The sequence below is a fragment of the Arvicanthis niloticus genome, chromosome 20 (genome assembly GCF_011762505.2).
Source record: "Arvicanthis niloticus isolate mArvNil1 chromosome 20, mArvNil1.pat.X, whole genome shotgun sequence".
In the NCBI taxonomy this organism is placed as follows: domain Eukaryota; kingdom Metazoa; phylum Chordata; class Mammalia; order Rodentia; family Muridae; genus Arvicanthis; species Arvicanthis niloticus.
Window position 1 is genome coordinate 18,881,210 of NC_047677.1, and position 25,598 is coordinate 18,906,807.

The 25,598-nt window shown below is 43.6% G+C and overlaps 1 protein-coding gene across 1 annotated transcript in view; it reads right to left on the reverse strand.

Annotated features, from left to right (window-relative positions):
* The window catches only part of Lama4 (laminin subunit alpha 4), a 139,507-nt gene extending 119,032 nt beyond the window's left edge, over window positions 1-20,475 (reverse strand). The window contains exon 1 of the mRNA XM_034524245.2: window positions 19,809-20,475. Within this exon, the coding sequence (XP_034380136.1) occupies window positions 19,809-20,003 (195 nt within the window). The 5' untranslated portion in view covers window positions 20,004-20,475. The remainder of the gene's footprint in view (window positions 1-19,808) is intronic.
* Window positions 20,476-25,598: the final 5,123 nt, after the last annotated feature.

Sequence of the window (25,598 nt, forward strand, 5' to 3'; positions counted from 1 at the left end):
AGCAAATATACATGCCCAGCACCGACTGCTCCGAGAAAGGAAGAGAAGGGCACAACCACCCCCAAACATTACTTCTTTAATTTGGGGTGCTAATAAAAAAAAAAACCAAGAACTCTCTGAACATATGCTAAATATTTACTTATAAAATGTGAACTACACCCTGAACTGTTCACAAAAACCATTTCTATTAATTTTAGGATACGAGGAGCACTAAGTATTCACATAGCTTTCACCCTTTTCATGATATTTGAGGGCATTTCCTAAGGTTTCTTCTCTCTCTCTTTCTCTCTCTCTCTTTCTCTCTCTCTCTTGTATCTCTGTAGATTTCATTTTGAGGTTTTGGCGAGATGACATTTAGTGAAAATCTTTATTTTTTTCAAGTTCACACGGGCAGGTAGCATGGTCCGTGATGGTTGTTTGGGGGTAGTTACAGAATCATTTCATAAACTGTCGTCTGTAGCTTTGAAATTTTTGCTCCCACCTAACCACTGTCATTGGGACAGCTTTTCTGTGGTAGGATGGATGTTTATCAGGGTGAAGGCAAAGTTCAGAAAGTGAAGTAAAAAGAAAGAGACTCAGAAGGAAATGGCAACACACAAGGTACTGCCAACCTAACCCGCGTACTCCATTGCCACGGCCATAAAGTAATGCGCAGAGCAGAGGGGGACTGGATCGTGATGGCCGACTATTTGCTTTGAAGGAATTCTGTTATCTGTTATTTGAGGGAAAAATCATGCTGATTTTAAAACAATACTCTGGTTACAGATGTTTCCAGACCCCTTCCCTGATCCAAGGAAACAAAATACCATTCAGTAACAAGCCCAGATTTAGAGATGGGGCTGGTTCCAATATAAACATTTCTTAGTTAGACCTTCTCTATGAAAGGGCATAGTCAATTTTTCCATATACAGTGGGAAAGAAAGCTTTTAGCTTAAAAGGCTTTCTCTCTCCCCTGCGGTATGGAGACCCTGGGATGGGGCAGTCCAGGGAAGCCACTTCATGGTTTGCTATTGACATTAGGCTGAAGGTTGATGTCTCTCTTGGAATTATAAAGAAACGTGCATGCAGCCCCATGGTTCCCGCTTAGGCGTCTGGTGTTTGCTATAGTCATTTATTCACTTGGTGTTTCTGTTTCATGGGCTACTGTTTAGTTAAGGCTTTGCTGAGGGCTTGGCACAAAGCAGATATTCAACAAACAATGGAGGACGGGTAAACAAGGAAGTTGAGCAGCAGTTATCCTAAAGGCGCTCTTTCCGGGGCCATGTGGGGCGTCAGAAGACGGCTCTCCAATCATCCCACCCTGTGCATATTTATTTACTAGGGGTATCTGAGGCATGCTGCTTGCTACAATACAGGAGCGTGGCAGGAATTGTAAGATGCCTATGTAACTATTGAGAACTAGAGAGAAATCCTGCCACAGTAGAGAAGAGGTAGAGATGGATCCTAACACGGAAGCGAGGGGGTCCAGAATAACTCTTTGGGTGGGATGGTATTTTAGTAGGAAGTTTTAAAAGGAGGAACGGAAGCTGAAGGACTGGGAAATGATAGGAGAAATTCTTCCTTGTTCCTAGGCGGGAGAGGGGTTTAAGGTTAAGTTTCTGTCTGTTGTCCACCATGCACAGCCAGCATCTTTCACTTCTGGTACTCAATCTCAATAAAGGAACCACGTGGGTTTGCTCCTTTTATTTGTTGAAATGTCCTGAAAAGGTTAAGTGGGTGCCAGCGATTACACTTGTGTGAACTCCTCAGCAAATTTCTGGCTTACCATACGCTGTTGACAATACTGAAGACACCCTCTAAGCCCTAGAATGAAGTGTTAGGTGGATCTGGAAGCTTTGTTAATTCTTTGTGGCCTCTAGGATCCCACGGGTCACTTTTATGTGGCTGGAGAGGAATTTTGAAAGTGACAATAAATTTCAAGTTATAACTTATGAATAGGAACAATGTCACTTAACTCTAAAGAGACACTATTTTTATTTCTCTGAACCTCCTTCATTCTATCCAGCTGAGCTGAGGAAGAACTGGAGAAAGCATTTGGTTTTGTGGCTGAGTCCTGCAAGACTGAGTTAACTCATTGGGAGCCCGTGGAAGACTGAGTTAACTCACTGCGAGCACATGCAAGAGTGAGTTAACTCATTGGGAACACATGCAAGACTGAGTTAACTCACTGGGAGCACATACAAGACTGAGTTAACTTACTGGGAGCACATACAAGACTAAGTTAACTCATTGGGAGCACATACAAGACTAAGTTAACTCATTGGGAGCACGTGAAGAAAGGAAGACCCGGATCTCCTCTGTTCTCAATCCTCTGCTGTCTACAGTCCAATCTGCAAGGAGCTCGCACAGGGCTAGCAACTGTTCTAATTTAATGTTTTGACTACAGTATTTCAATTTTTATTCTTTCTTGAAATTTATGAATGTCTTTGATGGTTGAACCACGCTCAAAAAAAAAAAAAAAAAACTCTTTATTTTTGACTTCAAGAAGGAAAAAAAGCACAACCCACATTCTCTCTCTGAATATAATCTTATGTTGGAAGATTAAAACAGAAAAGATTGTAAGCAAACAAAAGCTCAACTGGTTTAAATAAGCCAACTTGAGGATATAATAACGCCTTACTGTTAAAAACAAACAAACAAACAAACAAACAAACGGAATGCAATCTGACATCCTTAATGTTCCAAAAGAAGCAAGTGGAAGATCAGGCAAAAAGAGCATGAAGAAAGGTCATTTCCAGTGAAAATTTGATGTTTTCTATGTCTAAGAAAACAGGCTCAGAAAAGAAATGTGTTCTGTCCGCTGAAACAACAATAAATATTTGGGGGAAATTAGAAAAGGTTCATTCTTTTAGTTAGAACCCAGAGATTTTAAGCATTATAGAGAATGAATTAATCTTCTTTCATAAAGACCATGACTCCATCCTTACCATATTTATATCACCTTAAATATATGCTACACTGAGGTTCTTCCACATATCAAAGACTCAGGATGAACCAGGCATGGCAGTGTCCGCCATATTGAAAGTGAACCAGGCAGCTGTCACCAGGCTAGAGCTATATCCTATCCTTCTGATGCCTTACCAATTTGCGGAGCACACAGGGGTTGCCTTAACCTTCTGTAACGCCCTTTATTCTGTGTTTTATTATGCTCAAGACACCTCGTGATGTTCATAAGTCAAATCTGGATTGTATCAAAAAGCCCAACAATTTCTGCTGTGAATTGTCTAACTCCCTTTGGAGAAATGGATGTTTAATGTCCTTGCTGTCAGAGTGTGAAGAAGACAGTTTCAAAACCAACAGTGAAAAGCTCTCCAAATAAAAGTGGAGACAGAGGGGTTGTTATGAAGCAGGCTGGGTAGGTCACAGTGGGGTATAGACATGAGCAGGCCATCTTTGAGCTACCACACACTGGTTTTCTTCATTAAACTCTCCCGTTTCCATTATTTTGCAACATAATAGGGGAGTTCCTGAAATCAGGAACCTGACTGGAGGCTGTGCAGGGGGAATCCCAGACACATGTGCTTCAGGAATGATGTGAAAACCTCGTTCTGCAGTTGTTTTGCCACAAAAAGATTACTGTTCACTTTTGAAATACATTTGTTCTTTCTTCTTTTTTAAGTTTGAGGATTTGTTCACTTATTTTTTTTTTTATGTGACCATCAGAAAATATTACCGAGAAATTCTGAAGTCTTTTTGCACTTGAATCTTAAACTTAAAAATATAATTGTGGAGAGTTAATTTTAGGGGTCTGACAACTAGTTGTATGAAGCCATGGCTAAAATCTTTAAAATGAAAAGGAAGGGGTGGTTGGTGTCATTGTAAATTAAATTCAAAATTAAGGTAAATGTAATGACTCAAAGCCAAGCGAGCATCTAATGCATATGAGTGTGATATGTATGTGTGATGTGTGCACATGTGTACACCTGTGCATATATATGCATGGGTGAGGAGACATCACATGTCTTACTATGTCACTCTTTACTCTAGTCCCTGAAATGGGGTCTCTTGCTGAACCTGGCAGCCACTGACCCCCAGAAATCCTCCTGCCTCAGCCCTCACAGTGCTAGGGATACAGCTGTGACACAGGCACCTATGCCTGGCTTTTTTATGGGAGTAATAGATATTCACATCCAGGTTCTTATGCTTGGGTAACAAGTGCTATTACTCATGAGAGCATCTCTTCAGGATCCCAGACTTCAACTGTTTTAGTAATTAAATCAGTTCTAAACCATAAATAGCTATGTAAGACTTAGCAAGAAGATAAAGAATTTGGTTTAATATGGCACAACTCATTAGATGATCCAACACAGTCATCTCCAGGTAATGCTTATCCCTTACCCTTGTTCCTTCCATGCTGGGTGATACACTAGGAGGTTGGAGATAGACCTCTGTGGTAGAGCACATGCCTAGCAAGTACAAGGTTCGAGCTTAATGCCTAGCATCTAGTGACAGAGTAAGACATGCTTTCTTTGCTATAGGAGGGGAGCAGGCTACCTCTAAAGCAAGGAACTCAGCTATGCTTCCCACTCCAAAGCCTCTCTGGGGGACCTTGGAAAACTGACTCAATTCTGCCACCCATATCTCCCTCTTCAACGATAGTAGCTGAACAATGGTTCTCCACTGTCTGGAATGCAGTAGCGGAACAATGGTTCCCCATTGTCTGGAGTGCTGTGAAACTTCCTGCTACTTCGGAAGGGTTACCTGGTAGATAGCATCATGTTTCATAAATAGACTAGCAACAAGTGGCCTGGCTTGTAAGACGGTTATGAAGATTAAAGCTGAAAATATGTAGGAAACCACATTATAAACAATGAAGCTTTGTAAGTATTGACACTTCTCAATGGAGTTACTTGTGGTTGGAAATTCCTTTGCTTGGGAGTTGTGAATAATATTTTTTCAATGTCAATGACTTTTAAAAAAATTCTTCTCTCATGCAATACATCCTGACCACAGTTTCCCCTCCTTCCACTCCTCCCAGCTCTTTCCCCCACCCCATATCCACTCCTTCATTTTTTTTTCTTCAGAAAAGAACAGGCCTCTCAGGAATATCAGTGGAACACTGCATAACAAATTATAATAAGACTAGGCACAAACCCTCATATCAGGGCTGGGAGAGGCAACCCCGAGGGGGAAAAGGGTCCTAAGGTCAGGAGGAAGAGTCAGAGACATCCCCACTCCCACGGTTAGGAGTTCCACAAAACAATGTCAATAACTTTCAAAAAGCTGAAGTCTGCAAGAGACAGAAATTCGTTAGACGATTCTTGTGCCTAGGTCTTCTGAATGTATGGCATAAAGCAGCATTTAAAGGCTCTGCAGTGAAACTTGAGGGCACTGAGATCTGTAGGGAACAGCTTATAAAGTAAGTGACAAACAAGATGGAATTTTAGATGCTCTTATCCTTAAATTTTTTTTTTTTTTTTTTTTTTTTTTTTTTTTTTTTTTTTGCTGTTGTTCTGAATTGAATCGTTTTGGCTTTTAGAGACTGGCTTTTGGACAACACATGAAGTGCAATGTTCTTTTGAGGGAAGAGACAGCAAGACTGAGTCCTTTTCAGTGCTGCGTAGAGTTAACAAACCACCTGCTTTATGTTAAAAGGATGTTTGTATTTTAAGATAAAATGCTGACTTTTGTGATAGAATACTAGCTTGGATAAAAAAAAACCTTAACCAAACATCAGGGTATTGGTCGGAAGACCAAAAGATAATGGCTAAGAGTCTGCCTGTCACCACCCACCCTCTTCCCAAAATTCCTCTGTTGTTTTTCTCAGCACTCCCACCCAGGTAACGACTGAGACAAAAGTGGAATTTCCTAGGAAAGGGCCAAAAATATCATCAGACAAGGAAGAGGAAGCATTAAAATATCTCTCTGGAGGGTACCAATTGTTAAAGACTTAAGCTCATGTTAGGAGGTGCTCAGAACATCCGCAATTCTGCGAAGTCAACCGCTAGTACTGGCTGGAGGCAGGTGTTTGTTCTGCTGGGATCTGCCAGGAAGATGGATTTCAATGACACTTTGGAGCCTTGTCATGGTTTATAACGTCAACTTCCTGGGCCTCTGTGTAGTAGTTTTCAAACACACTAGAACAGAGAAGGCCTGTGACAACAACCGATGAAGTTCTCTGAGGAATTCATATACAACCCAAGAGAACTGAAGGTGATGATCAAGTTACAGCTGTTGATTTAGTGGGACTAATGTTAAAGGTCCCTGTATACAGTGCACCTCCACGATTAAATACATGTCTGTAAATATCAGCAATACTGTTGGCTTCTCCCTCATCCTTGCTCTCCAAACATGGGGCAAGCCATCCTGGTAAAACCTTGCCAGTGACCATAGTCTGATTTCTCCTTTTTTAGACAATGGCTGCCATGCGAATGTAGAACGTTTTATTCTTTCCTGAACTGTCATCAGTGCAACAGCACATGTCACCCAGACTCTGGACTGTTTGCTACTATACTCAGTCCATCTCTGTTCCAGATTAAGGTTTATGGAACACAACTTTCATTGCATTTCTCTTTGTTCTGTAGTGAAACCTTCAGTGACTCCCTATTGTCTGTTTAACCAACTGAGACCATCACTCTCCCTCATACGTCTGTCTCCACTCACCTTGTCTCATCATGAGCTGCTTTCCCCCCAAACCTTAAAGGTCCAAACTGAAAGCCACATGGCTCATGGATTGACTTCTCTTCCCAGCAGAGACAAACATTCTTTCTAAACTCTACAAGTTTTATAACATAACAGTTTCACTGCTTGCGTTACCGGCATGCTGCTCTACGTCTCTGGCTGCGTTTTAGTCATATTTGGAGGATACGTGACATTTAGTGGGCATTATAATAAGGGCATGTATCCAGATTTCTTGCTCTGACCTAAATAAATTACTTTATGTTAAATAAGAGAGTGAAGTTATCGAAGCTGATGAAAGCAAATATTTCTAAGTGCCTAAGGAATACAAAGTTTAAATTCAGGGTTTAAGTACTATTTTTTATATTAAAAAAATAGAATTAAAGTTAGTTGCACTGTATCTATAAGAATGTACAACCAACTTGAAAAAGTAGCACATTTTCATTTTTGGCTAAAGTTCAAATAAAACAATGACACTATTTTGTCATCAGCTCCTTTTTGCAGTTACGAATTATCTCATTAAATATTACTGAATATTTTGTTTAGCTGATGCCGTGGGTTGGATCAAACCTCTCAAAATTCAGGCAACGAGATACTCTAGCTCACAGTTTGACTGTGTTAGAAGACAAGGCCCATAGGAAGATAATGAAGCTTAAATGAAGTCACATGGACATGGACTTCATGTGAGATGACTGATGTGTTCTAAAGACACCAGAGACCCATAGAAGGAAGATTTCAGGAAATGCCTGAGTGGCGCCTTCTACCAGCCAGAAAGGGGGTCCTCCTCCTACAACCTGGACAGCTCTTTGGTCTTGGGCTCCAGGTCCTAAAACACTGGAAAAAGTATATTTCTGTTCTTTAAGCCACCTCAACTGGGGTATCTTGTTATGTCAGTCTGAGCTGATGAATACACTGAGTGAAACAATGTGAAACATGAGGTTAGAGAGGAAAGAGAGGGGGTAAAAAGATCCCTGGGATTGAAAAGCCTAAAGATCACAGGGACTAAGATGTCCCCCTCCAGGTTACAAGGGAAAGACGGACGCAGCTGATGACTTCTGCCCCAGTCACTGTGCTAGTCCCAGAGGGACTGCCTGGATCGGTCCAGACCTAACCAGGTGTGCTTGGGCTGACTCTCTACCTTAAGCTGTTGCTCCTTGTTCCCCTGTCTCAGACAATGTGTATCCTACAGTCCTTGGCTGTTTCTAGGAAAGGAACAAGGCTGTTGCTTTTTCATTCTGAGCTGAGTCCTTTTTGTTGTGTCCTGCCTGTCTGGAAATGTCAGAAAGTAGTTGGTATCTAAGGCTTCCGCTCAGTTTCCCAGCTGACTGACCTGTGGATCCTTCCCCCCCCAGAGGCAGCTCAGGTTGTTTCCTCATTCTTTTGATGTAGTTTTGAATCATGGGTCCACTAGGGACTCCACTGAGGAAATGATTGCTGGGCAAAGCTGGGGACATGAGTATGTTCCCGCTCAGAAATTATTTCAGCACTATTCCTCTCATTTCCAAGAGAAGAACGTTCTGCTCCACTATTACCAATCGAGATAGCTTGTTCTGTAATTGTATAACTTCACAAAGGTCAAAGCATGACCATCCTGCTAATTTAAATGCTCTTTACAGACCGACCACTGTCATTCCTGGTGATAATGGGGACCTTTCTTAGCCGAGTTTAAGGTCTGGAGACAGCTATTAGACGATACTACAGTGAGAAAATGAACGGCCTTGAAGCAGAATGCTCAGCTATGTCCTTGCGTCGACGACTCAGCTGCTGTGCAGTTCCACTTCCTGGTTGTTAAATGGCGCTATTATGAATATCTTCCTCAGAGGTGATAGGGGGAGTAAAGCAAGGAGACCCATAAAGCGCTCAGGACAGTACCAGGACACAGAGCAATTAAAGCTAAAACCACAGAACTCAGCAGGTGAGTGCCCCACACAGGGTGAGACACAGCTGTCCCTTAAGGTCATAATAACATGTTGCCTCAGGGCTGAAGCAAGGTCAAGGAGACCTGGAGCCTGTAGGGAGAATGAGGATGCCTGTTTGATACGGAAGACATCCGGAAACTCAAATGGTGCTTGCTTCCTTGCATTTCTAGAACATGCTAGAAACCTCAGCTGGAGGAATCGCCTGGACAGTTACCATTTAGGGAATTAGTTTTTATACATCTTGTGACATTATCTTTGACACTCTTTATTCCATTAAATCAGGATGTCAGGATGATGCCCTTGATATGAAGAAAAAGCACCCCAGCTGTACCATTTCTTAAAGAATCAAAGTGACGGTCTATATTCCAGCAGATTTCCCAAATAAATTCCTCTCTGGCCTCCTCTTCCTGTCATTCCCTCAAGGACACACATTTTAGCTATCCCATATCTGTATTGTCCTGGATACTGGGACAAGTGGGATGGGATCAGGAAACTCTCCATGTCATTTTGTATCTTTTCTTTAAAGCCAGTTCCAAATGCCTACATGTGAGGTTGTGTTTCCGGGAGGTGGCATCATCTTCCGGTCCTTGAAGCAGCATTCTGTGTTGTTTTTCTACTTTAGAGTTACATTTTTGTTGGGAGCCCACTTTAGTAGAAAGCAGCTAGATCAACTTTGTAGCCATCTGGAACCATATACCCTGATGAAAGACTTGGTTTTCAAAAGCCTCTAACAGCTGAAGCACACTCTGATAAATCTATTGTTTATCCCACATAGCTTGTTTTGCTGTTTAGTGACCTCAGCTGTATGGTGCACGTGGTAAAGTGTTTTCACCTGTGTTCTCCTGCTTGTGTATATAAATACCTCAGAATTCCCTTCAATAAGAGAGACTTGAGGAGAGACATGAGAAAATAGAAGAGACTGAATCACACCCTGTCTTGTCTCCATTCTTCGCGTCGCCTGCCCCAAGAGCCCCATTCTCTCTCTTGACCAGAGCACTTAGCCCCAAAAGTGTTGAGGCAAAAGTGTTGAGGCAGAAGGTGGGCCTCAACACATTTTTTTTTTTTTTTTTTTTTTTTTTTTTTTGAGCAAGGCTCTACTATCTGATCATTGAGATTCACTCGGCTATGATTGGGTTTTAATATCTCTGCTTTCTTCCTCCTAATTATATATGTTTTTTAAAAGTCCCCCCTTTCTAGATCTACAGACCTACACCTCCCCCAGCCAGATTCGAACCTGGCTGTATTTTAGAGTTTAGTGTTCTTGTATTTCAGTGTACGAATGAGGATGGCGGCTAGAAGAGAAGGTGGATTCTTGTTCTGATGCTCTGCTTTGCTAGCCTGCGTTCAGGTGGCGTAGATACTGTTCGCATTCTGTCTAAGCTCTCCTCCAGTTACCTGGCAACAGCCAGGTGTGCCTTACTCACTGTAAAAGGGGCTGCTTGCCCCCTCTTCTCTCTCTTGCTCTCTTGCCTTCTTGCTCCCGTTTTGTCCTCTTGTCCCTTCCCCCTCTTTCTCTATGTTCCTCCCCTTCTCTCTCCACATGCTCGTGACTGGCCTCCACTTTCTCTCTCTCTCTCTCTCTCTCTCTCTCTCTCTCTCTCTCTCTCTCTCTCTCTGTCTCTCCCACCCTTTTAAGTCCCCTCCCCCATACCCTTAATAAACTCTATTCTATACTATACCATCATGTGGCTGGTCCCTCAGGGGGAAGGGATGCCTTAGCACGGGCCCGCAGAGGCACCCCCTTCCCCCCACACCTGGTTGAACCTCCACTAAACATATTCTCTCTCTCGTTATCTTTTTATAAAACACAACAGATCCTGCCCTCTGCACCATGCTCAAGGATCAGTCTTTTAGACCCTGGTGCCCTACAGCCAGCAATCATCAGTCACTTACCAAAACAAACTTGCGCACATAAGTCTGACTTCCAGAAAGTTCCTAGAACATATTTGTTTCCAAATATGCTGAATCTAGAGCAAGCTTTAAATTTTTTTTTCCCAGCAGCATTAAGACCTAGTGGACAGGTCTTCAGTGCACAGTATGTATAACAGGGTGGCTTTGTTTGATATTTATAATCTGTCAAGCTTCTTCTTGTTTTCCCTGCTGTTTCCATGGAGGGAAACATGTTTTCATCTGTGGACCCTCTGCTAGTTGATACCTGACTGGCATCTAGGTATGGATGTGTGCTCTCTTTCTGTGGCCTCGTATTTCATTTCATCCTAAAGGGTCTGAGTAGAGGAGATGGGACCATCTAGAAACCCTGGCACAGGATGTATTGACAGACCACAGAGGACATACCTTGCATGCATAGGGGTGTCTGTAGCTCATACTGTCTGAGACACTTCCTTGGTGTGTCATCGTGGAAGGCTCTTGTCTGTGCTTAGCCTGTGCCCTTACTTGTAGCTATCCCCCAGCCTCACTCACAGAAGGTGATGGGAAGCTGGGAAGTTCCTCCATTAAAGTGTTTCTTGTTCCTTCTTCCAGGCCAAGGCCCTATGCCTTCCATACTCTCTGGATTTTTGAGAACTTGGGGCTTTAAGGGATAAGAGCTGTGATTTGTTCCTTAAGCCTGATAGAGTGGGGTGCATCTGTTAGGATGTATATCAGAAGGAACATCATCAATTATGTCATCTTCTTCCTTCTCTGTCTTTTTTTCTGGATAAGGAAACTGGGGTCACAGGAGGTAAAGGGACTAGCCCCTGTTCCTTAATCTTCCAAGAGTGATATGTTTATCAGTGATGGAGTGAAGAAGCATTAAGATTAGTCTATACCCATAGTTCAACTTTTCCTGGTGTCCCAGGTCTCTCTGAGGGGTGATTAGGGGCAAAGGAAAAGAGAAGCAATGAAGACTCTAGTGAATAATACAGTACAGCGAAGTAAATAATTTCCTTCACATAATGCCAGGGTATATGATCATGATCTCTTGTTTTAATGCTGAAGGTGACTAAGTCCACCCAAGCAACTGGGGCAAATCCAAGGCAGAGCCAGAAGACACAGTTCCTTGAGGGGTCTCTAGTGACCTTCCCCATTCCCTCTGCCCGGCTCAACTCTTGCATGAGAGGAGTCTCTAAACTTCATCTCTAGCATCAAGCATCTCTTGCTTTCTGTGGCTTTACAATTCAGGGCACAGTAGGTTTTGAATCCAAAGACAACCTCTCACTGGGTATCAGACAGGTTTCGACCTTAAGCGTATCTCTTTTATGCTGACGTTTGTGCTTCAGTAAGGGCTCCAGGGCTTGTCTCTTTCTGAGAGAAAATTGGAGTGTCTGTTAGCATTGATTGCTATGGACGACAAGATCCGGGAAGACAATAGACTAAAGCAATTATTTATACACTACAGTGAAACATTCACATCCAAGCAATCAGACTCCTTCAGTCTTCAAAAGTCAGACATGTAGCATCCCACCTGCAGCCTGGGGATTGACAGAAAACAGCCCGTGGCTACTAAGATTTGTGGCAGATCAGCAGGAAGAGAGGTGGCACTTAGGGTGTGATTGGTGGCCAAAGTAGATCACTCTTCTCAAGAGCCAGCACACACATCATGAAGCTTAAAAAGAATCATAGAGTAACCTGCTATAGGATAGGTTTGCCACATATTAAGACTGAGGTGTGTGTGTGTGTGTGTGTGTGTGTGTGTGTGTGTGTGTGTGTGTGTGTGTGGATGGTGGGGGACTTGAGAGATGGTTCAGGGGTTAAGAACAGTAGCTGCTTTTCTAGAGGACTCAGGTTCGATTCCTAGCACCCACATGACAGCTCACAATTGTCTGTGACTCCAGAAGATCCAATGCTCTCCTGCTCTATAGGATCCTTTCTGCAGGCACATGGAGCACACAAGCTCTCTCTCTCTCTCTCTCTCTCTCTCTCTCTCTCTCTCGCTCTCTCGCTCTCTCGCTCTCTCGCTCTCTCTCGCTCTCTCTCTCTCTCTCTCTCTCTCTCACACACACACACACACTTAAGTAAACAAACAAACAAACAAACAAATAGTTTTGAAAGAAAGAAACCAGCTTTAAAAAAAAAACTGAAACAAAAGACTGAGGTGTGGAATTGTGCTGAAGTATCACATACTAAGAAACAAATTTTTCTCTCTCTTTCTTTTGAGCACCATGCAGCCATTTTGATATTTTTATCTAAAGATTCTAGGCAGTTCTCCAGTCCTGGTGACTAAGGTTGTGAGGCTCACTCACTTTCTCTCTTGCTTCTAGTTACTATGCTATTCAGTTTTTCGGGCTGGCATTGGTGTTTATAGAATTATTTAGTCCTGTTCTCTGCATTGCAGTGTACTTGGTACAGACAACACTACTCCATGTAACTGTCATATCCTCAAGGCAAGCTTTGCAGAACACATTTTAGATCCCCAGAGTCTCCAGTATTCTTTAAGGCAATAATATTACTCCATGATTTCACAATAAATACAAGCACACAAAGTCCGTACCAAGCCTAGGAGACCTTTTAGCTGTAGGCTACAGCACAGATTTCTATTGTAGGCCACAGGAAATTTGTACTAATGCTTGTTCTAGGTTGCTCACACTTAGCAATTCTCAGGGATTTGTCACACTAGCTACTTCCCTTCATTCACACAAACATGAGATCTCTAACTTTCACGAAATACAAGCTTTAAACAACCCTGGAAGTAAACGTAAGAAGAGGGGCCTTTTGCATATCATGATTACTTTTAAGGCACATCCACCCACTTTTCTCTTGTTATTAAAAAAAGAAGCAGCTTCTGATGTGTCTTTCTTTATGCAGAGTATTTGGGTTTGAATATGGAAAATTTCCCACTACCATTGGTTGGAATGTTGCTCCCCAAAAGTTTCTCATGACAAAAAGGCAGAGAGCTTCAGAGGCAGGCTGCCTGCAGCTGAATTTCATTAAGACTTTGATGGGAAACTCGAGTTGGAATTACAAACATCTGTGGTTAAACTTCCCTTTAGTAAGCCAGTTTCCCAGAATTTAACTTTACCACACCAGGAGCAAAAGAGAAAACAGTTGAAAGTAGCAGGCTGCTCTTATGAAACCCAGGAGAGTATTTAAATATCTGTCTGTGGTCACTGTCTCTTAATGAGCACACAGTTCTCCTAGGTTAGAAAATTAATAATTATTTAGAAATACTAACTTTGGCACTCAAAGCATGTCCCAAAAATTGGATTTGTGTTTTCTAACTCAAATATCTCAATATTATACCTGTTTACCATCATATTTATATGATTGTTATAAACAAGCAGGCTTTCCTAGGCCTTATGCATGTCACAAAATGACAAGTCAGATTTGAACATCTGTGAATTTGTCTTTGTGTTTTTCCCACAACTTGATTTCTTTCCCTTAATTTCATACTTTTTTACTTGGTGTTGTTGTTGCTGTTATTTGGCTTTTCTAGAGATTCAGAAAAACACATCATTTTTCTCAGCCACTCAGACACTGACCATATTTCCTGTAAGAACCATTTGAAAACTATCAGGGAATGAGTGTAAGGGGCTTACCCTAGTCCCTCCACTCTTGGGTTGCAAAACTAGGAACTATGCAGACAAAATAAAATTTACAAAATTATTAAAGATTTAGGTGACAAAGTACAATTGCCAAGACACTAAGCATGTAGGATCTGTGCTTCACTGAAGTCACAGGGAAGAAAGGAGCTGAGAGGGAGAGGAGAAGCAGAGGGATGAGGGGAGGGGAGGGGAGGCTGAGGGGATGAGAGGCTGAGGGGATGAGAGGCTGAGGGGAGGAGAGGCTGAGGGGAGGAGAAGCTGAGGGGAGGGGAGGCTGAGGGGAGGGGAGGCTGAGGGGAGGAGAGGCTGAGGGGAGGAGAGGCTGAGGGGAGGGGAGGCTGAGGGAAGGAGAGGCTGAGGAGAGGGGAGGCTGAGGGGAGGGAAGTCTGAGGGGAAGGGAGGCTGAGGGGAGGAGAAGCTGATGGGAGGAGAGACTGAGGGGAGGGGAGGCTGAGGGGAGGGGAGGCTGAGGGGAGGAGAGGCTGAGGGGAGGAGAGGCTGATGGGAGGAGAGGCTGATGGGAGGAGAGGCTGAGGGGAGGAGAGGCTGAGGGGAGGGGAGGCTGATGGGAGGAGAGGCTGAGGGGAGGAGAGGCTGAGGGGAGGGGAGGCTGAGGGGAAGGAAGGCTGAGGGGAGGAAAGTCTGAGGGAAGGAGAGGCTAAGGGGAGGGGAGGCTGAGGAGAGGGGAGGCTGAGGGGAGGGGAGGCTGAAGCGCACTGCCTTAAAAAGCCTGCAGACATACACATACATGCAATATCACATCAGTCTTGGGAGCCAAAATATGTTTTTACTAATTTTATAATAAAAAAGGCAATCCCTAAAAGATGAGCTAATCTGCTCAAAGTCACCTGCTGAAAGTCTGAGCACTGATTCACACATCTGTCTGGCCACATGCCCACAGTCTGCCTCTGATGAGAGGTGAATTTCAAAGGTAGTGGAGAGATAGCACCATGTTTGAAGTAAATCGCCCTTGGACTAAACCTGGCCTTTGGATATAGTTGCCTAGGAGAAATTTTAATATTGAGTCATCAATTTCAGCAGTACTTAGCTCATAGCCACTCTTACAGAGCATCAGTCTGTTCTGCTTTGGACGATGCTTGGAGTATTCTTTCCCTCCGATTGCTTACCATTTGAACATGATGATAAAGCTCTACTTTTTTTTTTTTTCCTTTTAATCCCTCTTGGTACCTCTACTTTTTTCTCTGTACAACGTAAGTCTCTAAATGTGCTTGCTGTGTGAATGAAAGTAGAGGTTCCAAAGACCTAATTTAGTGCTGGCACAGCAGTCCAGGGTAGCTGCCTAGGCTAGTGGCTGGAAGACTTATTGTCTACATAGTCTCTTTCAAGGTGAGGGGCTGAGATAAGAAAAAGGGAAGCAGATAGTGAAAGAGATAGAGACTTTCAGTAAACATTCTGCAACGCTTCAATGGCAGGGAGCCTAACAATGTGTGGGGGCCTGGGATCACATGTCAACACAGAGAATGAGGGAAAGTCCCTCTGAGTTAGTCTTCTGTGGTGCTTCTTTAAGTGAGTCCAGAATGGGATGGCCATAGGCTTATGAAGCAATGATGGTTTTGGAGGGAAGTTAGCCTGGTAAAGATATTAACAGTAAACCCCACTCAGGTTAGGCCATGAAGTCCTACGTTCTCCTCTCAGGGAAGTTTCCTCACCTTTACCATCAATTTCTCTTATTTTTCTCACTTATCAAAACCAGTAATGAGGATAAAACCCAGCTCCACCCACTTCTGCTTGGTCCTTGCAGCATCCTCCTTTGCCCCAGATTTCTCAATGTCTTTGCCTGGCCTCCATCTAGTTTCTATGGCTAGCCCAGTGTTCTCGACCTTGGTTGACTCCTGCCCTGCGTCTCAATAAACAAAAATCCCTCTTTCCCCAAGGATACTCTGAGACTGGTTCCTTGGTGTCATTCTCTCTCTGTGCCTCCTTTCCCTCTGGTTCCCTGCAATTCTGTGTTTGTCACGAAGACTTTAGCTAGATTCTGAACACTTCCACAAAATCCACACATGGAGATTTCCCTTCCTGTGTTTTCTCATTTCTAGAAATTGCAATGGTCTAACAGGCAAGAGGAGAAAGCTCTGGGCCAACTAACTACATTACCCAACACACTCACACATTCACACACTCACACACACACACACTCACACACTCACACACACTCACATACTCACTCACACACACTCATATACACATTCTCTCTCACATGTACATACACACACTCACTCATAAACACTCACATACACAGTCATACACATACTCAGACACACTCACATGCACACACACATGCACACACATACACACTCACACACTCACTCATACACGCAGTCTCTCACACGTACATACTCACACACACACTCATAAACACTCTCACAGCAGTCATACACACATTCAGACACACTCACATGCACATACTCATACTTATACACACATTCATATACACACTCTCACACACACACTCACACACTCAGACACTCTCCCACACACACTCTCCCACACACACAGACAATTTAGACTCAGTTGCTACAGTGCACTTGACAAAGTGAGTAAGCTCTCTTCTTTTAAAGTCTTGTCGGGATGCTGAAGGTTCCTTTTGAAACTACTAGTCTCCCTCTTGTCCACCCTTGCCTACTGAAAAATCGTTGCTGTCATCAGCAGGAGTGGACTCAGTAAATGGCTTGTCCTGAAGCAGAAGGTGGGAAAACCCCCAAGTGGAGTGTAGAACCCCCTTTGGGTGTGTCTCTTTCACATTCTTTCCGTCCTATGGGAAAGCTTTTTTTCCAAAGGTGGGCCCTTTCTTCCTGGCCTGACACCATTTCTGTCCTTTCATTGTGTTAATTTTTCATTCACGTTCGCTCCCATCTCACACTGAGCCCCACTGTAGGTCACAGACCCTGCCTTAGTACAAGCATCCAGCCATGGGGAAACCGGAGGGAGAGCATTAGGGGATTTTTGCCAAGCTCCTCCCACTGACCCATGCTTGCCTTAGATTTTTTTTTTCTTCCTTCTTTTGGAGAGTTGGTTGAAGAATGACCATTCATATAAATCCAAGTCAAATAAAGTGGAAATATTTTTAGAGCACCCTCCCACCTACATTTTGAACCCCTCCTATGAATAATGTGACCGTATTCTGTTTTATGTAAATACAGTTTCCTGACCCAACCCAGTAAAGTAGTTGTGCCATGTTATTAAGTCTCTGGAATGTATTTGATTTAAGATCTGCTTACTGGCTATAAAGAGCATGGGAAACCTGCTGCTAGGGCACTGAGATCATCCTGAGCCCACAGGCAAGCTGGAGACTTTATGTGAAAGTATCCTTTGGGAGCATAATTGTGGCATTCTCCCCGGAGTGCTGTGACCCCTCCTGGGATGACTAATATCTCCTCTCTCTTCCCTAAATTCCTCAACTAGTATTTTGACCCTAGTAGACCCTGAGAGCACTGCACATTTCACTTACTATGGGACAGTCTTTCTGATGGGAAGAACATACACAAACAGATCCAATATTAAGAAACATTAAGTAAAATAGAAGCATAAAAGTCTCCTAGAAATAGCACCAAATAAGGATTTAAAAAAAAACCAACTAACCCATTTATGGTAATAAGTCAGCAGGTTCAAATCACTTATACCTGTGTCAGACACTGTAATACCTTCATCGTGGCAACTACATAAAGTCTAAAATAGCTATCAATGATTTCCCTAAGCCTTGAGGGGTTGGTTTTATTATTATTATTTTTTTTCATCAGCAAGCTGGGCAAACTATTACTTGGGTAATAGTCTAGATGCTTGTACTTTAAGCATGTTTAGCAAGTCTGCCCTCTAAAATGCTGCCCTGGACATGGCTTGTATGAGAAATTGCTCACAGCCTCTCAATATTAACTTTAAGGTCCTTTAACATTCAAATAATTATTGTAAGTTGCAAATATGAAAAAAAATAGCTTTGCATGATATGATCATCTCTTTAGATTTAACATACTCGAACACAGAATGCCCAGATAAGTTGAATTAAGATGAATGATGAAAAAAAAAATCTAGCACAAATGCATACAGTTGTGACACAATAAAGATTTATTTACTGTTTACCTGCAATTCAAGTTTAATTGAGTGTCCTATACTCAATATCAATTCTGTCCTTATGGCAAGCATTTCATTCAGGGACTTTCCCTGCTGGAAGCAACAGGTGCAGGATAATGTTGCCTGGGTTTGTTCCAAGAGCGCAGAGAAGCAATTTCTCCATTGATGGAGTTGGGCTGTTCTGACCTGTCCCCAGTGTCTCTCTATTTCTCTCAAAATAGACCCATAGGGTAGACCCTCTGTGCTGAAACGAGAGACTGAAACACTCTGGTTCTACTCACCTGCCTCCCCTTTGAGGAAGCATGACTAGGACTTTTACTTAAGAAGAATCATCTTGCATTTTACTTTTAATCAACAATTAATATCTATGGTTATATTACCAATCGGTAGAATTAGGAGCACAGTTGAGACTTCAGTGACTTTTAGCACAATTATCAACTTGCATCACTACTTAGCTTTGTGATTGCTATACATGGACATAGTAGTGTGTGTATATGTGTGTGGTGTGTATGTGGTGTGTGTGTGTCATGTGTGTGGTGTGTGTATATGCTGTGTGTATGTGTTATGTGTGTATAGTGTGTGTATGTGTGTGCTATATGGTATATGGAGTGGTATGGATGTGTGTGGTATGGATGTGGTGTGTATGTGGTGTGTGTGTGTATGTGTATGTATGTGTGTTACATGTTTGCTGTGTATGTGTGTTGTATAGTATGTTGTGTGTGTTGTGTGTGCTGTGTGTGTGGTGTGTGTGTATGTATATGTGTGTGTTATATGTTTGCTGTGTGTATATGTTGTATGGTATGTGTTGTGTGTGTTGTGTGTGCTGTGTGTGCTGTGTGTGTGTGCTGTGTATGTGTGGTGTATACGTGTAGTGTTAGGTCAGTTGCTCTTTCCTTTCCCATGAACTTATGTGACTTCATTTTTTCCTACTTAGCATCCCCCATGGCCTGGGCATGCTACTGTCTATCCAGGCTCAGAGGCTCTTAAATCTCTTACTGTGGACTCATCCTTAGTTCAGCTGTTTCTCAACTTAAAAGTCTCTTCATATATAAAAACAGTAACTCCTGATCTGCTTTACTTTGGGAATGGAGCTTAATTTCATCTGGCTTCTGGATTAGAATGGTCTGCTTTTGATTAAGGTATCCCTGAAATTTTCTAACAGCTACCTTCACGGACAACCCCCACCCCCAGCACCTTACCCCCAGCACCCCACCCCAGCACCCCACCCCAGCACCCCACCCCCAGCACCCCACCCCCAACACCGCAGCCTTGCAGAAGACCTTGTGTTTAGTTCGAGACAGGCTAGGTCTTTTAGTAATATTTGCTCCCATTGTTCAAACAGCAAAGAGGGACAGGAAGACAGTGAGGGGCACACAACATGAAGTGCCAAGGCTTGATAAAATGACTATTGGAACACACCAAAAGACCACCACTGAATACTGTATACATTTCTCATGTAGTCTAACGGACCCATGCAGATGTGAAGGGTACTCTCACTGGACGAGAGAAACACGTTCCAAAGCCTCAACTTTCAACTCACATCCAAATCAAACTTAGAAAACAGAACCCTGTATTTCAACTGAGACCTAGTCCAGATGAAAGCCTAGGCTGTCAAAAAGATGGGGAGAAAGAGAATAATGGCCCAGCTGGTAGACATGGCAGACACAGGTGTGGAACAGGGTGGCAAAGGCAGGGGGTACTGTACCTCAGCAGCGGGAGGCAGGCGTCCCAGTGTCACGCGGGAGTCGCTAGTCTCCGATGGTTCTTGCCTGCCGACCACTGCGCTTCCCTCGATGTCAAAAGGAAAAGCATTGCCGTCCCCTGACGCTGCGTTGGCGCAGACAGCACTCCAGAGGAGCCCCAGGGCCAGGACTGAGCACCAGGCTGTGCTCCAAGCCATCTCTCTGCTGATATTCAACAGGGCCCTTCCTGGAGCGAAAGATCTGGGGGTCTTGGTGGGTACCCCGCCAAGAGATGCAGCGATGCCTGGTGTTTTGTCTTCTCTGGGCCTGCAGTATTTAGATCCAGGAGCCTAAGTTGCAACTTTGTTGTTGTATTAAAGAAGAGAGAGTGAGAGGCAGCGTGGTCTCTTCTCTCTTTCTCTCTCTTGCTTGTCTTTCGCTTCCATCCACTTCTCTTACTTTGTCTCCGGTCTCCCGCCGCTCCTGAGATTCTGGGATCTACAGATGGATGGAGCGTAGCTCCCCGCGAGCATCAAAAGGCAGCGGAGCGGGACTGGCATGAGCCGGGTGAGCGCGCCTGGCCACCTCCTCTCCTAGGCGGCTGGGACCGAGGACGGCGCGGCTCTGGCTTCCTTCCCACACTCATTCTCACCACTCCCTTTCCACCTTCCCCTTCCAGGCCCTCCCACTTCAAGTTGGCTTTCAGACCCCGAGGTCAGGCCTTTCCTTGACGCTGCCTTCCCCTCCCCCTCGCAGTTTGGAGCCTCTCCAAGGACTCGAGATGAATATTCAGCGTTTCTGATTGCTTCCCCACATCCCTTATTTACGTAGCCAAGGCGCCGGATGTCTGATCTATATTTATATAGATTTGTATGTGGCCCCCACTAGTGTACAGGAAAGTGGGTGGAAAAGGGATTCCAGGGGCGGGAGGGAGCCTGAGGTACATGACCTCAGGAGCCAGAGGCAGGGTGTCCATTTCTGGATGCGTTCTGTTCTCCTTCTCTCCTTTTCTAGAGATAGCCTGTGGCTCTCTTCGCTGGCCACTCCTCTTCCTCTGTGCAGTCCTCACCCAGAGGGCTGGAGAGAATATCTTTCACTACAGTGCTAGAAAATGACTTCATTATTGAAATGCATGAACTTTTATTTACAAAGAACATCTTGTCTTCCCTAAAGAGGTGCTTTGTGAGGGACCCAGAACAAGACTTGCAGTGTATGAGCCTGTCAAATATGCAACCCACAGCCCATAGTAGGCCCGACCTCTTCCTCTTGGCCTGTAATCTCATGCCTACTACATTTGTCTGAATCATGTAACCTTTCCACGGCTTCCATAGAACTTGGGCTGCAGTTACGCCGGGGCGCCTTTGAACTGATTAGTGTCCACTGCCGCTGATAGGTGCCTTTATTTCTCTGGGCTTCAGGTCAGAGCTTTGGGTATCTCTGGAAGGCCCCTTAAAAATGACCGGATGAGCAAGATAGGCATATCATGACACTCAGACCAGTTTTAAGGTATTGGGAATTACAATTACACAGTAAAACAACTCTGTGAACATCATTATGAGCCCCATTTCACCGAACGGGCTGTTGTATCTAAAGATACACATAAGCAACTGTTTATTCTCTTCCATGTGCCAGCCACTTTTCATACATTATTTGTAAACACCACAGCATTCTCCCACAGTAGGGCTATTATTTCCTTGTTGTGGAAGAAGAATGGGAGATTCCCCAAGGCCACCCAGTGGATAGAAAGCTGAACTGAAGTTTGAATGTGAGTCTTCTTGGCCTAAAGCTCTGGTTCAAGTCTGTAACACGTCAAACCTGATAAGATAAAGCCTACGCTGGGACACAGGTAGTGGATGATGGGCGGTGGGCGGTGGGCGGTGGGCGGTGGGCGGTGGGCGGTGGGCGGTGGGCAGGGGGTGGCTTCTTTCACTTTGTGAGTGCTTTCTGTGAACCAACAGCGTGCATTTTATTTGATTTCATGTCGATGGATAAGTGGATGTTGTCACATGCATTGGCAATGGTGGAGTAGTCTGGTATTACAGGAATGAAACCAAGACACTGGACCTGTGTGCTGGGTGTGGATTATCTATCCTAACACTGCTTCTATATCCCCAGTTAGGCCACTTAACTAACTCCTTTTGCCACCTGCCAATATTCGAGACAGACTTGAGCTGCTCTGTCTCCTTAATTAATCTGTTGTCAATAAAGTTCTTTTGGCAAAACAAACAATAACAAAATAAATCCCTCCAGGGCAGAAGTATTGGCTTCTGTGCTTGCTGGGCAATGAGCACGCTCCTGGTCACAGTAAGATTCTTGACTTTAAATAATAAAATAATATGACACAGAAGAGCTCGTGTCAGAGGGAGTGAAAAGGGTTCTCACAGATTCCATGGTATCTGTAGTGTTGTCATTTAAAGACTTAACAATAATATGACAAGGAACCATTAAACTGAGTCGTCATATTTTCCCCATAGAAATTGGTTAACATTCTAAATTAAGTGAAAGACATGAAGTGTGTGTGCTTGGTTTGGATGATTCTTTAAGCGATTTCTACTGTGTGCATGGGCACGCACACGCACACACGCACACGCACACAGTCCGGCTTCAGACACTGAGTGCTTTAGCAGACTCAAACTGTTCACATTTGCTTTCAGAAGAACTCAACCTACTCTTCCTTAGCTGTCAGCTGGCTCTACAATTGTAATTTAACGTGGGACGTCATCTCCCTGCCCTGTGGTTAGTCCACATGTTCTACAGGACTTAGCACTAGGAATTGTGTGCATTTATCTGGGTTCTATGAACTCTCTTTTTCATTAAGTATATGCTTCTGTTTCCTCCTCTCATCTATTATTGTTTCTTTGGCAAATGGTAAAATATATACATGCAAATACACATATGTGCATACACACACACACACACACACACACAGGTTTTTGTATGAAATTTAACAGAGTTCGTCTTGGGCCTGTTTATAGTAGTTCTAAGAGCTTGACACAAAACTTTGTCTTTCTTAATGTCAGTTTTATCACCTGTAAAATGGGAATAATGAGTATTGGGGGTAGGAAAGAATGTAAATAAAACATTAATATGCACTAGTATATATAAAGTGCGTGCTTAAAGACAACTTAATTATGCAATGTTTTGAAGTATATAAAGAATACAATGGCACTTCCTACAGAAGGAAAGCAGCCATGTTTATATATCCTGTAGGGCTTGAGAGACCTCCTGTTTGCTAAAATCAGCCATTTCCCTTTCTGGTCACTCCTGGGCCCTTCCCTATCCTCGATGTTCACTGAGGACGCCATGGATCTTAGACAAGGAAGTCAGGAGGTTAGAGAGCATAGAGGAATATTTTATAGTCAGCTAGAAGGCATTAGGATAAAGGGCATTCCCTCTTTACCACTGGGACTCAGACCTTTAAAAGCCTTAATATTGATGGCTCTTTTTTCTACTAAAAGTAAAACTGGGGAACATTTTCAGTGTGTGGCTACTTTCTTTTTTTTCTCTTTCCTAGGATTCTGGAGGAGGGCTCTTCAAGTATCTTCAGGACCCTCACCTTGTTTCCTGAGAAGTAGGGGTCTCCTACCTTCCCCAAGATCAACATGGTCATTCAGAATGGCTTGGAGGATAAATGCCTTGTCTAAGGACACCAAATCAGTTAGCGTTAAGTGAGAGCCCGTTCCTTTCCAACTTCCAGACCAATGGCCTTTCCATGATTATTCTAAGCTATTTTTAGTTTTGGCAGCAGTAGACCTGGGGGTTTTGAGGCTTTATCAAAGGAAAGTTCTGGAATTCCCTTATAAGAACCTGTGGAGTTATCAGCAGATAAAGATCAAGGCTGCCTGCCTCTGCAGTGCTTTGCTGTTGGGCCTGTCCTCAGCATCCAGGGATCTCACCAGCATGCTGTTAACACGTCCCGCCTGCCCTTCTGCAAATAGAAAGTTGTGTCAGCTGCTATTTTGGGTTTGTAGGTGCTAATCTTGGCATAACTAGATGGAGGATTGTTGTGGGGACTGTGTACTAGTGACAATAACTTCATGATGGTATTGGTCAGGGAAAGGTCTGTGAGCTAGGCTGCCTTCCCTAACCCCTCCAGCTCTCTCTCTCTCTCTCTCTCTCTCTCTCTCTCTCTCTCTCTCTCTCTCTCTCTCAGAATACTCCCATTTCTCACACATGGTTAACTGTGATGAAAGTTCAGACTGTATGAGGCAGACCAACAGCAAGAGAGCCAGGAGATAGAGAAGATGGAGGGGATGGAGGAGATGGAGAAGATGGTGGAGATGGAGGAGATGGAGGAGATGGAGGAGATGGAGGAGATGGAGGAGATGGAGAAGATGGTGGAGATGGAGGAGATGGAGGATATGGAGGAGATGGAGGAGAGAGATGGAGGAGATGGAGGAGATGGAGGAGAGAGATGGAGGAGATGGAGGAGATGGAGGAGATGGAGGAGAGAGATGGAGGAGGGAGGCCTTTAAGGGTTGGTTCTCCTCTCATTAGATTCTCCAGGCTGTAGATGGTAAATCATATTGAATACAATTTTTTTTTTCTATCCTGGCCTTTTTTGGATTTGAGCATATATTACCTTCTTCACCCTCCGTTTATTTTTCTACATATTTAAATCAGCATTTATGGAGTGCCTCTTTAGGTCAAGTTTAGGTAATCAAGATAAATGGTCAAAAACATAATCTTAAGCCCTTAGGAACCAAACACCAGATGAAACAGATATAAGTATGCTCCATAAGAAATGTGAAGCGATCAACCAAAGTAGGAGTGAAAATGGGCTACTAATAAAATTAATTGTACAGACTGTCTTAGTTTGGGTTTTACTGCTGTGAAGAGACACCATAACAATGGCAACTCTTATAAAGGAAACATTTATGAGACTGTCTTCCAGTTCAGAGGTTTAGTTCATTACGGCTGTGGTGGGAGCATGGTGGCACTCAGACAGGTGCTGGAGAGGAGTTGAGAGTTCTACACTGGCAGATAGCAGAAAGAAAGAGTGAGAGTCTGGACCTGGCTCTTGTGGACTTGTGAAATCTCCAAGGCCATCTCCAGTGACACACTTTCTCCAACAAAGCCACACATCCCAATACTACTCACTAAGCACTCAAATATATGAGTCCATGGAGGTCATTTTTATTTAAACCACAAAAGCCCTTACCAACATGCAGCTAGATGTTAGAGGACATTTTACAGGAAGGCAACTATCCCGTGTTCTAACTGATGAGGGATAGAAAAAGCAATGGTCCAGGAGTGGAGACCTGCAGGAAAACAGAGACACTAATGTCACACAAGGAATGAGAAAGCCAAAGGAGCATCTAAATCAGTGGTTCTCAATCTTCCTGATACTCTGATCTTTCAGTGCAGCTCCTCATGCTGTGATGACCTGTCACTATGAAATTACTTGTTGCTACTTCATAACTAGTTTTGCTACTGTTATGGATCGTGATATAAATATCTGATATGACATGACCTTCCTAAAAGGGTCATGACCCATAGGTTGAGCATCAGTGGTGTAAATGGTCTCTGAGCCTGTGTCTCTGAAGTTACTGTCTTATGTGCACCAGCAGCTCCTTCCAGATGCAAAGACTGATGGTGGAGAGCTATTCATAATACACGTGTTGAACAAAATCTCCAGGAAACTAGATGGGGGAAGAGAAACATCTAAAGGACTTTCTCCATCACTAGCACCCACCACCCTTCCTCTTCGTGTTCCTTATAAAGGAGAAGACTGGGACATTAGCATACAAAGAGACACCTCGTCCTCCTGCCATTGAGCTCCAGTTGGAGCTTCCAGGGCTGGGCACTGGGGA